The 12,677-nt window shown below is 47.7% G+C and overlaps 1 protein-coding gene across 1 annotated transcript in view; it reads left to right on the top strand.

The window, feature by feature from the left end:
• Window positions 1-12,677, top strand: part of LOC115834422 (multidrug resistance-associated protein 1-like) — a 68,107-nt gene that overhangs the window by 13,669 nt on the left and 41,761 nt on the right. Inside the window, 4 exon segments of the mRNA XM_030809185.1 lie at window positions 21-198; window positions 2,620-2,781; window positions 7,229-7,321; window positions 10,550-10,753. Of these exon segments, the coding sequence (XP_030665045.1) occupies window positions 21-198; window positions 2,620-2,781; window positions 7,229-7,321; window positions 10,550-10,753 (637 nt within the window).

The following is a 12,677-nucleotide window of genomic DNA, read 5'->3' as shown; positions in this document are numbered from 1 at the left end:
CTCTCTTTGCTCCTTTGCAGGTTGCTCATCAAGTTTGTGAATGACACGAAGGCCCCAGACTGGCAGGGCTACTTCCACACCGTGCTGCTGTTCATCACTGCCTGCCTGCAGACCCTCGTGCTGCACCAGTACTTCCACATCTGCTTCGTCAGTGGCATGAGGATCAAGACCGCTGTCATTGGGGCTGTCTATCGGAAGGTAGGGGGCGCTGTGCCATTGGCATGTGGCCCGACTTCCACATCCCCGCCTGCAGCCCTGGGTTACTCTGGGGCCAGCGTGGGGATTTCCAGCCCAGCTTCTGGAGCAGTAGGATGATGGTAGCTTCCGTGACCTTAGGTGGCCGGGACAGTGCACATCAGGCATTGTACATTAGGAAAGCGGATTTCAAGGGTTGACGTGTAGATGTCGTTATGTATCAGCTGTGGGTAATTGAGTTTCTTAGCTGGATCGGTGGCCCTTGATGTGGGGAAATCCAAGTTTGGATCCTCATTCTTTTTTTTTTTTTTTGAGACGGAGTCTTGCTCTGTCGCCCAGGCTGGAGTGCAGTGGCGCAATCTCGGCTCACTGCAAGCTCCGCATCCCGGGTTCACGCCATTCTCCTGCCTCAGCCTCTCCGAGTAGCTGGGACTACAGGTGCCCGCCACCACGCCCGGCTAATTTTTTGTATTTTTAGTAGAGATGGGGTTTCACCATGGTCTCGATCTCCTGACCTCGTGATCCGCCCGCCTCGGCCTCCCAAAGTGCTGGGATTACAAGCGTGAGCCACCGCGCCCGGCCTGTATCCTCATTCTGCTGTTAACATTCTGTGTTTCAGCTTGTTGTCACTTATTTTTTTTTTTTCGTTTTTTTGAGGCCAAGTCTCACTCTACCCTAGACTGGAGTGCAGTGGCATGATCTTGGCTCACTGCAACTTCCGCCTCCTGAGTTCAAGCGATTCTTCTGCCTCAGCCTCCTGAGTAGCTGGGACTACAGTCGCCTGCCACCACGACCGGCTAATTTTTGTATTTTTAGTAGAGACACGGTTTCGCCGTGTTGGCCAGGCTGATCTTGAACTGCTGACCTCAGGTGATCCGCCTGCCTCAGCTTCCCAAAGTGCTGGGATTTCAGGCATGAGCCACCACGCCCAGCCTGTTGTCACTCTTAATTTGAACTGAGCAGGTGGCACATTCCTTGCATGATAAGAGTATGTAGCAGGCATTTGTGTATATCCAATTTCAAAGGAACCAAATTACCTTCTTGATCCCTATACATTATTTTTTTTTTTTTGTCTTGAGGTCAAGGAAACTGCTTGGCTCCTAGGTTAGGAAGAGATAGTCTTTCAGGTACTTGATGGACTAGAGGAGTGATTCTCAGGCCTGTCTGTGAATTCGACTCACCTGGGGAACTTAAACTGATGCAGGCCAGGCACTGTAGCTCCTGCCTGTAATCCCAGCAGTTTGGGAGACCAAGGTGGGGGAATCACTTGAGGCCGGACTTTCAATACCAGCCTGGTGAATATAGCAAGACCCTGGCTGTGCAGAAAATAAAAGAAAAATTAGCCTGGTATGGTGGTGTGCACCTGTAGTCCCATCTACTCAGGAGGTTGAGTTAAAAGAATCACTTGAGCACTGGAGTTGGAGGCTGCAGTGAGTCCTGATAGCATCCTTGCATTCTGGCCTGTGTGACAGGATGAGACCCTGTCTCAAAAAACAAAAAAACTTCCTGACACCTAGGTTGCGCCAGACCAGTGAAATTGAGCTTGCTGAGGTTGCACCCAGGTGTCATCGTTTTTATTTTTTATTTATTTTTATTTTTTGCAATAGGTTCTCGCTCTGTCACCCAGGCTGGAGTGCAGTGGCACGATCTTGGCTCACTGCAGCCTCCACCTCCCGGGCTCAAACGATCCTGCCACCTGAGCCCCCCACGTAGCTGGGACCAGAGGCATGCGCCACCACGCCTGCTAATGTCTTAGTGTTTTTAAAACTCACCAGAGGATAGTGTGCAACCGTGTTTGAGGGCTAAGGAGATTTGCCCCCACCAGGGCATGTTTGGCAATATCTGGGGGCATTTTTGGTTGTCCCAACTGGGGGTGAGGGCATGTAGTGGGTCGAGGCCAGGGATGCTGCTAAACATCCTACAGTGCACAAGACAGCCCCCAAAGAATTATCCGGCCCCAGATGTCAAGAATGCCAAGGCTTAGAGACCCTGGCCCAGACCCTTGGTCCTTCAGTGGGATCTGAGACCAGCAGCATTGGCACAGCCTGGAAGCAAAGAAATGCAGAATCCCAGGCCACACCCCAGACCTGCAGAATCCAAAACAACTCCCACCGAACCACTCTCCCCAAAAAACCCGGCCGCATGTGTGCACATTAAAGCATGCGAAGCCCTGGTTTCGAGGACACCTAGGGTCCCTTGCCAATTGATGAGTTCAAGGTTGCGAGGCAGTGAGCACCATGGATAAGAATGTGGGCTTTGAGATGACACAGGCGTCCCGGACAGACAGATAGGTCGGGAGGGGAGGAGCAGAGATCTGCGGCATATCTGCCCCTGAGAGTCTCTTTCCTCTCCGTGGGTCTGGAGGGAGAGTCAGGCCTCTTCACCTGCCACACTCACCCACCTTCCCTCTCCTTTGTCCCGCAGGCCCTGGTGATCACCAATTCAGCCAGAAAATCCTCCACGGTCGGGGAGATCGTCAACCTCATGTCTGTGGACGCTCAGAGGTTCATGGACTTGGCCACGTACATTAACATGATCTGGTCAGCCCCCCTGCAAGTCATCCTTGCTCTCTACCTCCTGTGGCTGGTGTGTGTTTGACGCCGTTTCCCTTTGCATGCAGGGAGGAACTTCTATGTGTGGGCAGTGGGCTGAGGGAGTGGGTGTTGATGGTAATGGCATGTATAGCTCCCTGGCAGTTCCGGCTGTCGTTCATATTTTATTTTCCAGCCTGTTAACCAGTTCCTCGGTATTTTGTTCCTTTCCTGAATTGTCAGGTTGATATTCTCCTTGGTGGCATGGCGTTTTCATTTTCTCTTTCCTTGACAGTGTCAGTAATTAACTACCCTACAACGGACACATCATATTTCTCCCCTTGAATCCTCCTAAACACTAACCAGACTCACTTATTCACTAGTCCCTAATTATAGTGGTCAAGATTCTCTCAGTTGCAAAGGATATAAATCTATCTTAAAGTAGCCTAAGTGTCTGGGTGTGGTGGCTCACGCCTGTAATCCCAGCACTTTGGGAGGCCAAGGCAGGTGGATCACCTGAGGTCAGGAGTTCAAGACCAGCCTCAATGTGGAGAAACCCCATCTCTACTAAAAATACAAAATGAGCTGGGCATGGTGGTGCTTGCGTGTAATCCCAGCTACTCGGGAGGCTGAGGCAGGAAATTTGCTTGAACCTGGGAGGCAGAGGTTGTGGTGAGCCAAGATCGGGCCATTGCACTCCAAGCCTGGGCAACCCAGAGCGAAACTCCGTCTCAAAAAGAAAAAAAACAAAAACAAAAGTAGCCTAAGTAAGTAAAGGGAACTTTGGGACTGCCTGTATCTCAGAAATCTGGGGACTAGCTGGAGGCGTGGATTGATCCAGGAGATCAGGCAGTGTTGTCAGTACTCAGTTTCACTCACTCTTTCATCATTTCCTAGCCCTGTTCTCTGAGTTGTCATCATTCTCAGTGGTTCTTCCCCACATGGCTCCGTAGCTTTGGGCTGATAGCATCCTGACAGATAAAGGTGCCAGAGAAAAGACAAGGCATAATTTCTCTGCACAGCCAGAGTCAGTCTCAGAGAGCAATCTGATTGGCCTGGCTTGGTCCTATTCACACCCCAAACCAATCACTATGGCCCAGGAGGCAGAGTTCTCTGATTGGCCAGCCTGGGTCACATGTCCTCTCCCATGGCAGAAGGCATGTGATTGACAGCCCTTCCATGTGGAGAGGGAGAGTTCCCAAAATAAAATGATGATAAGCAAAGAGGCTCATAGCACAACACATGCCTTGTGCTTTGCTACCTCTGGATCTTTGCCAGGTGCCTTTCCTTCCTTCGTCCTAATTGATGAAAGCCTGCTCATCCCCCAAGGCTGTAACAAACACTACTTCCATTGATTTCCCGTCCCCTCTCAATTAGATGGACTTCTTCTTCTGTTGAATTTTGAATCCCAATAACTTTAGTATAGGAACTCATCTAATAATACTTTCTGAAATAGTTTTTTTTTGTTTTGTTTTTGTTTTGACATGGAGTCGCACTCTGTTGCCCAGGCTGGAGTGCGGTGTGCCATCTCGGCTCGCTGCAACGTCTGCCGCCCAGGTTCAAGCAATTCTCCTGCCTCAGTCTCCCGAGTAACTGGGACTACAGGCTTACGCCACCACGCCCACTAATTTTTTTTTTTTTTTTTTTTTGTATTTTTAGTAGAGACGGTGTTTGACCATGTTGGCTAGGCTGATCTTGAACTCCTGGCTTCAGGTGATCTACTCTCCGTGGTCTCCCAAAGTGTTGGAATTACAGGCGTGAGCCACAGCGCCCAGCCCACTTTCTGAAATAGTTTTTTTTTTTTTGCATGCTCAATGTACTGCCTCCTCTTTGATGGGTAACATGTTAGCTACTTGCAGACATACAGCAGCTGACTTTTGTGTCTTCCGTGGGTACAACCCCAGCAGGGCTTCGTACATAATGGGCACAGCTCACATTATTTGTTATTGAAAGAGAAGGTCTGGACGAAATGGCTCATGCCTGTGATGATCTGAAAACACTTTGGGAGGCTGAGGCAGGTGGATCATCTGAGGCCAGGAGATCAGCCTGGCCAACATGGCAAAAACCTTGTCTCTACTAAAGATATAAACATTAGCCAGGCATGGTGGTATATGCGTATAATCTCAACTACTTGGGTGGCTGAGGCAGGAGAATGGCCTGAATCTAGGAGGCGGAGGTTGCATTGAACTGAGTTTGCGCCACTGCACACCAGCGTGGGCAACAGAGCGAGACTCTGTCTTAAAACAAAAAGGAAGAAGAAAAAAATTACTGGTTTATTTGGCTGTAGTTTGCTTTTTGTGTACATTTGTAGAGTAGAAGGTGAGTGAAGTGTTTCTAACAATAGAACTCAGAAAAAAACGCCAGAATTTAATTATCTAATAGGCTGGGCGCAGATGTAGGTGGCATGAGCCTGTAATCCTAGCACTTTGGGAGGCTGAGGTGGAAGGATTGCTTGAAGCCAGGAGTTTGAGACCAGCCTGGGCAACATAGTGAGACCCTGTCTCTACAAAAAAAAAAAAAAAAAAAACTCAGCTGGGTGTGGTGGTACCTACTGTGGTCCCAGCTACCCTGGAGGCTGAGGCAGGAGGATTGCTTGAGCCTAGGAGTTCAGAGGCTGCAGTGAGCTAGAATCACACCACTGCACCCCTACCTGGGTGACAAGGCAAGACCCTATCTCTAGAAGAAAAAGAAAAATCTAAATAAATTGTCTTTTCAAGCAGGTGTCTTGGGGAGTCCACTTTCGCAAAAGTGCTACTATGGGAAAAATATTTTTGGAACATTTGTTTTAGAACTGCCTTCAGGATTGGTTTATGAAACATTAAGAAAATTGTCTAACATCACATTTTGTTTTAGATGGTAGTTGCTTGAGCTCAGCACTGTTGATACTTGGGGCCAGAGAGTTCTTTGTTGTGGGGGCTGTCTTGTGTTTTTGTTCTTTTTTTTTTTTTTTTTAAGGGACAGAGTCTTGCTCTATTGCCCAGGCTGGAGTGCAGTGGTGCGATCATAGCTCACTGCAGACTTAAATTCCTGGCCTCAGCAATCTTCCCACTTCGTCATCTCATCTAGCTGGGGATTACAGGTGCATGCCTCTATCCCTGGCCAAGTTATTTTTTTGTAGAAATGGGGTGGGGGGGGGGTCTCGCTGTGTTGCCCAGGCTGGTCTTGAACTTCTACCCTCAAGCTGTCTTCCCACTTTGGCCTCCCAAAGTGATGGGATTACAGGTGTGAGTCACTGCACCTGGCCACAAGGCTATAAGTTAATACAGCAAAATTAGCAAAGAATTAAGGCACACATGGGGCAGTGTTCAAGGGAAGCCAGGTACAGGCTTCCAGGAGTCCCCAGCAGAGTCACGCAGGTGCACTAATTCTCTGGCAACCATGATGATGATGTGTGTGAAATGTTGCCAATCAGGGAAGCTTGGTAGGAGCTCAGTGCCCGGGTTTGCATTAGGGGCAGGTCACATAAGCACACTTTGCTTGGCATATACCAAAAGTCTAGACTCCCAGAGGGAAAGTGGTGTTCAGCATAAACCATATTGTTTGTACAAACAGTTGAGGCACACTGAGCCACTCTTACCAATTCTGTTAATGGTGGAAACCCTGTAAGTATGCAGACAGTAGCCAAGGGCTAAACTTGTAAGCAGCCTTCAAGTAGGATAAGCAGTCAGGTGGTCATATTCACACTTTTCTACTTACTACCTTATTACCTTTCTAAAAATCTAAGCTGGGTGTGATGGCTCGCACCTGTAATCCCAGCTACTTGGGAGGCAGAGGTGGGAAGATCGCTTGAGCCCATGAGTTTGAGACCAGCTTGGGCAACATAGTGAGACCTTGTCTGTACAAAAAAATCAAAAAAATAGCTGGGCATGGTGGTGTGACTGTAGTCACAGCTACTTGGGAGGCTGAGTTGGGAGGATCACTTGAGCCCAGGAGATCGAGACCAGTTTGAGTAACATAGTGAGACCTTGACCTTACAAAAAACCAAAAAAATTAGCTGGGCATGGTGGTGTGACTAGTCACAGCTACTTGGGAGGCTGAATTGGGAGGATCGCTGGAGCCCAGGAGTTGGAGACCAGCCTGGGCAATGTAGCAAGACCTAATGCTTACCTGTAGTCCCAGCTACTTTGGAGGCTGAAGTAGGAGGATCACTGATGCAAATAGCCACTCTACTGCAGCCCGGGCAACATAGCGAGACCTCATCTCCTAAAAAAATAAAAAAAAATTAGAATCCTAAAGTTGTAATTTGCAAAACTCATGTGGCCCCAAGGGCTTGGGAGAAAGGAGCATGGACTTGCTTATTCTTCAAGGGATTGGGAGGACCCGGAGAGATGCTTAGGAATGAAACCACAGGCTCTTAACACCCTATCGTGGGGTAAAAGTAACACACCTTGACCTGAACTTGGTCAGCAGCATCCACGTGGGATGGATCAGCCGGGGAAGCTGTTAGGGGCCCTGTTTTCTCCTGTCCGGTGAGTGATGAAGAGTCTCCTTTCCTTCCTTAGAACCTGGGCCCTTCTGTCTTCGCTGGAGTGGCGGTGATGGTCATCATGGTGCCCGTCAATGCTGTGATGGCAATGAAGACCAAGATGTATCAGGTAACGCATGTGTCTCCGTGGGCCCCCAAGCCGGGCCCTCTCCATGCGGATTTTAGTCCAGTTCCTTCTGCTCTGTCCCTGGGGTTCTCAGCCTTGCCTGCCAATTGGAGTCACCTGGGGAGCCTTAACAAATGCTGATGCCCCAGCCGCATATCTGGGATTCTGATTCACTTATTGTGGGTGGGGTCTGGCCATCAAGATGTTTTAAAGCTTCCCAGGCCATTGTATTGGGCAGCCAAGATTGAGAGCTCCTGACACATGGTTAGATCTTGTAGGCCAGTGACTGGAATCAGAAGGTCTGTGAGCCTCCGAGAGAGTCTTTGTTTCCCACTGTCTTGTTTATTATGTGTATGTGTGACTCAGCTTTCAAGAGTTGAGTACAAATTACCCCCTACTTTTTTCCCTCTTTTTAGCTCTTACCTTATACCAGACATGGTGTTAATCTCTTTATTTAAATTAAAATAATTAATTTCTAAAATGGGGCCTTGCTGTGTTGCCCAGGCTGGTCTCAAACTCCTGTTGCCTCAGCCCCTCAAAGTGTTGGGATTACAGGTGTGAGCCACCATACCCAGCTTTCAGCTTTTTATTTTTGGAGATATTTTGTATTTTAAAAAGTTTAAATACCCAAATAATAGAGTGAGGTTTCTTATTATAAAAAAGTTCAAATCAAGCTGGGCTCACCCCTGTAATTTCGGCATTTTGGGAGGCCAAGCTGGGTGGATCACCTGAGCTTAGGAGTTCAAGACCAGCCTGGGAAACATGGTGAAACCCTGTCTCTACCAAAAATGGAAAAGTTAGCTGCGTGTGGTGATGCGTGCCTGTAGTCCCAGCTACTTGGGAGGCTGAAGCATGAGGATCACCTGAACCCAGGAGGTCGAAGCTGTAGTGAGCCATGATTGTGCCACTGCACTCCAGCCTGGGCAACAGAGTGAGATCCTGTCTCAAAAAAAAAAAAAAAAAGTTTAAATCGTACAAAAGTACATAAATTAAAAGAGGATACCCCCTTCCCTACTCTCTCAACCACTGCAAATATATAGAAGCAAATCCTTCTAGAACTTTCTATGTATGTATATACAGACCTGATTAATGGTATAGGTTTGTTTTTATATATGTGGGTTTTATTTTGTTTGTTGAGATGGAGTCTCACTTTGTTGCCCAGGCTAGAGTGCAGTGGTGTGATCTTGGCTCACTGCAACCTCTGCCTCCCGGGTTCAAGCAGTTCTCCTGCCTCAGCCTCCCGCGCAGCTGGGATTACAGGTGCCCGCTACCACACCCAGCTAATTTTTGTATTTTTAGTAGAGATGAGGCTTCACCATGTTGGCCAGGCTGGTCTTGAACTCCTTACCTCAGGTGATCCACCCAGCTCGGCCTCCCAAAGTGTTGGGATTATAGGCATGAGCCACCATGCCTGGCCATTATATATGTTTTGTGTGTGTGTGATATTATTACCATACCTGTTTTTACCTAAATGGGTTCACATGGCAGCATGATTTTTGTCTTTTAGCGCCCTGCTTTGGGGACCTCTCTGTGCTGTGCCGTATAGCTTCAATTCATTCTCCCGACCTGGTGCCTTTTGGTCTATAACGGAGATGGTGCGGTTTATTTCTCTGCTCTCTGTTGATGGATATTTATGGTGTGCTGTGGAATTCCAAATGGGAGCACTTGGCTGCACTGTTGGTACCACAGGGAGATGAGTTTCAGGACATGGGCCCATTGGAAGGAGAGGCCTCACGGGGTAGGGTTGGGTGGGATGGGTGAGGCAGGGGCTTTAGGATCGAGTCACCCTTCAGTCTCTTGATGTGTAGGATGCCCTGAGTGGCCCGACTCAACCCATTTCAGTCCCTGGCCTCCAGATCACGTAGCTTAAATTCTTCCCATCTGTGACCCGGGGATGACTGTAGCACTAAACGATAGAGTTCTTGTGATTGTTAAGTGTCTGAATACATGTAAAATGCTTAGAAAAGTTGCTGGTATACACAAAATCCTGGGTGGTAGTAAAAATATTTAACAACTGCACTGCACAAGTATCCACTATTTGGAACCAGTACTAGCCAGTACAGAAACATTTCATTATTTTAACAACCATGGGCCAGGCACAGGGGCTCATGTCTGTAATCCCAGCTCTTTGGGAGGCGGAGGCAGGAGGATGGCTTGTGGCCAGGAGTGCAAGACCAGCCTGAGCAACATAGCAAGGTGCCATTTCTACAAAAAATACAAAAATGAGCTGGGTGTGGTGGCATGTGCCTGTGGTTCCAGCTACTAAGGAGGATGAGGTGGGAGGATCGCTTGAGCCCAGGAATTCAAGGCTGCAGTGAGCTGATTGTGCCACTGCACTGCAGCCTGGATGCCAGAGTGAGATGCTGTTTCCAAAAAAAAGAAAACTGGGCTGACAAGAAATAAGAAAACAGGCTGGGTGCGGTGGCTCACGCCTGTAATCCCAGCACTCTGGGAGGCCGAGGTCGGTGGATCACTTGAAGTCAGGAGTTCGAAACCAGCCTGGCCAACATGGTGAAGCCCCATCTCTACTAAAAATAGAAAAATTAGCCAGACATGGTGGCAGGCATTTATAGTCCCAGCTACTCAGGAGGCTGAGGTAAGAGAATCTCTTTAACCCAGGAGGCAGAGGTTGCAGTGAGCCGAGATCATGCTACTGCACTCCAGCCTGGGCAACAGAGTGAGACTCTGTCACAAAAAAAAAAGAAAAAATAAGAAAACAGAGAAGAAAAACACCACCACCATGTCTCCTGTGTTTGGGTCAGCAGAATAGGGACTGAATCCCTTCTTTTCTGCACACCTGAAGGGTTTTTCTTGCCTCTATTCCTGGATTCTAAATTGAGTGTGTTTCTCCAATGTCTAACCTAACATGATTTGAAGGGGTTTCTTTTCCTTGATAGCGGGGTCTTTTGGTGTGGTCTTGGGGCTCAAGAGTAGGGCTCATAGGGATTACAGGGTCAGCTCTCCCACCCTCAGGAGGCCCATTTTTAATAGACGGTGATGTTGAGGCCCAGCGTGGTGGCTCACACCTGTAATCCCCGCACAGGAGTTTGAGACCAGCCTGGGCAGCATAGTGAAACCCCATCTCTATTGAAAAGAAAAAAAAAATCAATATAAAAAACATTTACATGTCAAAGTATATAATAAAGTTTATGAAAAAAATAGCTGGTGATGTTGAGTGATGGGCTGATGCCAGGGTCGCCCCAGCTGTGTTGACTGCCCTTCTCTTCCAAGGTGGCCCACATGAAGAGCAAAGACAATCGGATCAAGCTGATGAACGAAATTCTCAATGGGATCAAAGTGCTAAAGCTTTATGCCTGGGAGCTGGCATTCAAGGACAAGGTGCTGGCCATCAGGCAGGAGGAGCTGAAGGTGCTGAAGAAGTCTGCCTACCTGTCGGCCGTGGGCACCTTCACCTGGGTCTGCACGCCCTTCCTGGTGAGTGAAGCCACATTTTTCCTGGCCCTCATTGTTTGATGTTTTATTTTGTTTGCGTACCTGAATATTTTTAAAAGGTCACTATGTCGCCCAGGTGCAGTGGCTCATGCTTGTAATCCCAGCACTCTGGGAGGCCAAAGCAGGCAGATCACCTGAGGTCAGGAGTTCAAGACCAGCCTGGCCAACATGGTGAAACCTAGTCTCTACTAAAAATACAAAAAAATAAGCTGGGTGTGATGGCACATGCCTGTAGTCCCAGCTACTTGGGAGGCTGAGGCAAGAGAATTGCTTCAACCTGGGAGGCGACAGTTGGAGTGGGCCAAGATCATGCCACTGGTCTCCAACCTGGGTGACAGAGCAAGACCTTGTCTTAAAAAAAAAAAAAAAAAAAAGTCACTGTGTCCGCAAGGCCTTCCCTGAACACTTGGTTTAAACATTTGCCATCTTCTCCATTCTCCTTTATTTTATTCACACTTAGCAGCTTCTAGCCAACCTGTTTAGGAACCATTCGTTATCTATTTACTGTGATATAAGCAGCTTGTGCCAGAATGTAAACCAGTGCCCCCTGCTTCCTGCATTAAGATAGCCTTGCAAGACAAAAAGTGTGAGCTGAGTCGAATGGCATGCTTGGTGCCATAGTTGATCTACATTATGGTGCTGCCTCCTTATTTTGTCACCAACTGGTCACAAAGTATGGACTGTCAGTGTCTCATGGGCCACATGTCAAATGGCATGGTCTAAACACACTCTAAAATTTACTTATTTTGGGCTGGGTGCGGTGGCTCATGCCTGTAATCCCAGCACTTTGGGAGTCCAAGGTGGGTAGATCACTTGAGGCCAGGAGCTCGAGACCAGCCTGGCCAACCTGGCGAAACGCTGTCTCTGCTAAAAAAAAAAAAAAAAAAAAAAAAAAAAAAAATTACCTGGGCATGGTGGTGCGTGCCTATATTCCCAGCTACTCAGGAGGCTGAGACATGAGAATCCCTTGAACCTGGGAGGCAGAGTTTGCAGTGAGCCGCGATCGAGCCACGGCACTCCAGTCTGGGCAACAGAGCAAGACCCTGTCTCAAAAAAGTAAAAAAAATAAATAAGTAAAATAAAATGTACTTATTTCATTGTCTGCTTTTCCCCACTAGGATGTCAGCTCCAGATGGGCATTTTTGTCTTTTCTATTGACTGCTGTGTCCTCAGTATGTAGAACAGTGCATAGCAGGTGCTGAACAAATATTTGTCATCCATTGTAAACAAACAAAAAAATACAGAAAGATATAAAATGAAAAGTATATTGTCCTCTCTTCCATCAGTTCCTCTCTTCCAAAGTGACAGTTTTGCATATGCTTTTAGAGGAAAATGGACAAGCATATAGGTATTTAAAAAGACTTTGACAGATTTAAATGGAATCATACTGTACATAGTGTTCTCTTTTCTGTAGTTAATAATATATAGTCTTGGTTCATTCATTCTGATCTACTTCATTTTAGTTTTTTTAGGGGGTTTTGTTTTGTTTTGAAATGGGGTCTGGCTCTGTCCCCCAGGCTGGAGTACTGTGGTGCGATCATAGCTCACTGCAGCCTTGAACCCCTGGGCCCAAGCAATCCTTCTGCTTTAGCTTCCTAAGTAGTTGGGACTCCAGGTACACCACTACCACTCCCAGCTTGTTTCATTTGCATTCATGATGGATGCTTGCCTGATGTGTGGATGTGCCCTGCTGGAATTACCCTTTCTGCCATTCCTAGCAAAAACAGGTTGTTCCCTGTTTTTTTTGCTATTATGATCCATGCTACACTGAAGGTTCTGTTACCCGTCCTGGGGTATGGTAATGGGTCTATCCCTGCCTAGCTGGCTTCGAAAAGTTTAGACAATAGTGCAACTTACCATTTTGCAAAGTTGGCCGCAAATCAGGAGACCACATAGAGATGGACTA

The sequence above is a fragment of the Nomascus leucogenys genome, unplaced genomic scaffold (assembly GCF_006542625.1).
Source record: "Nomascus leucogenys isolate Asia unplaced genomic scaffold, Asia_NLE_v1 Super-Scaffold_637, whole genome shotgun sequence".
Taxonomy (NCBI): domain Eukaryota; kingdom Metazoa; phylum Chordata; class Mammalia; order Primates; family Hylobatidae; genus Nomascus; species Nomascus leucogenys.
This window is presented reverse-complemented; position numbering and strand designations above follow the sequence as displayed.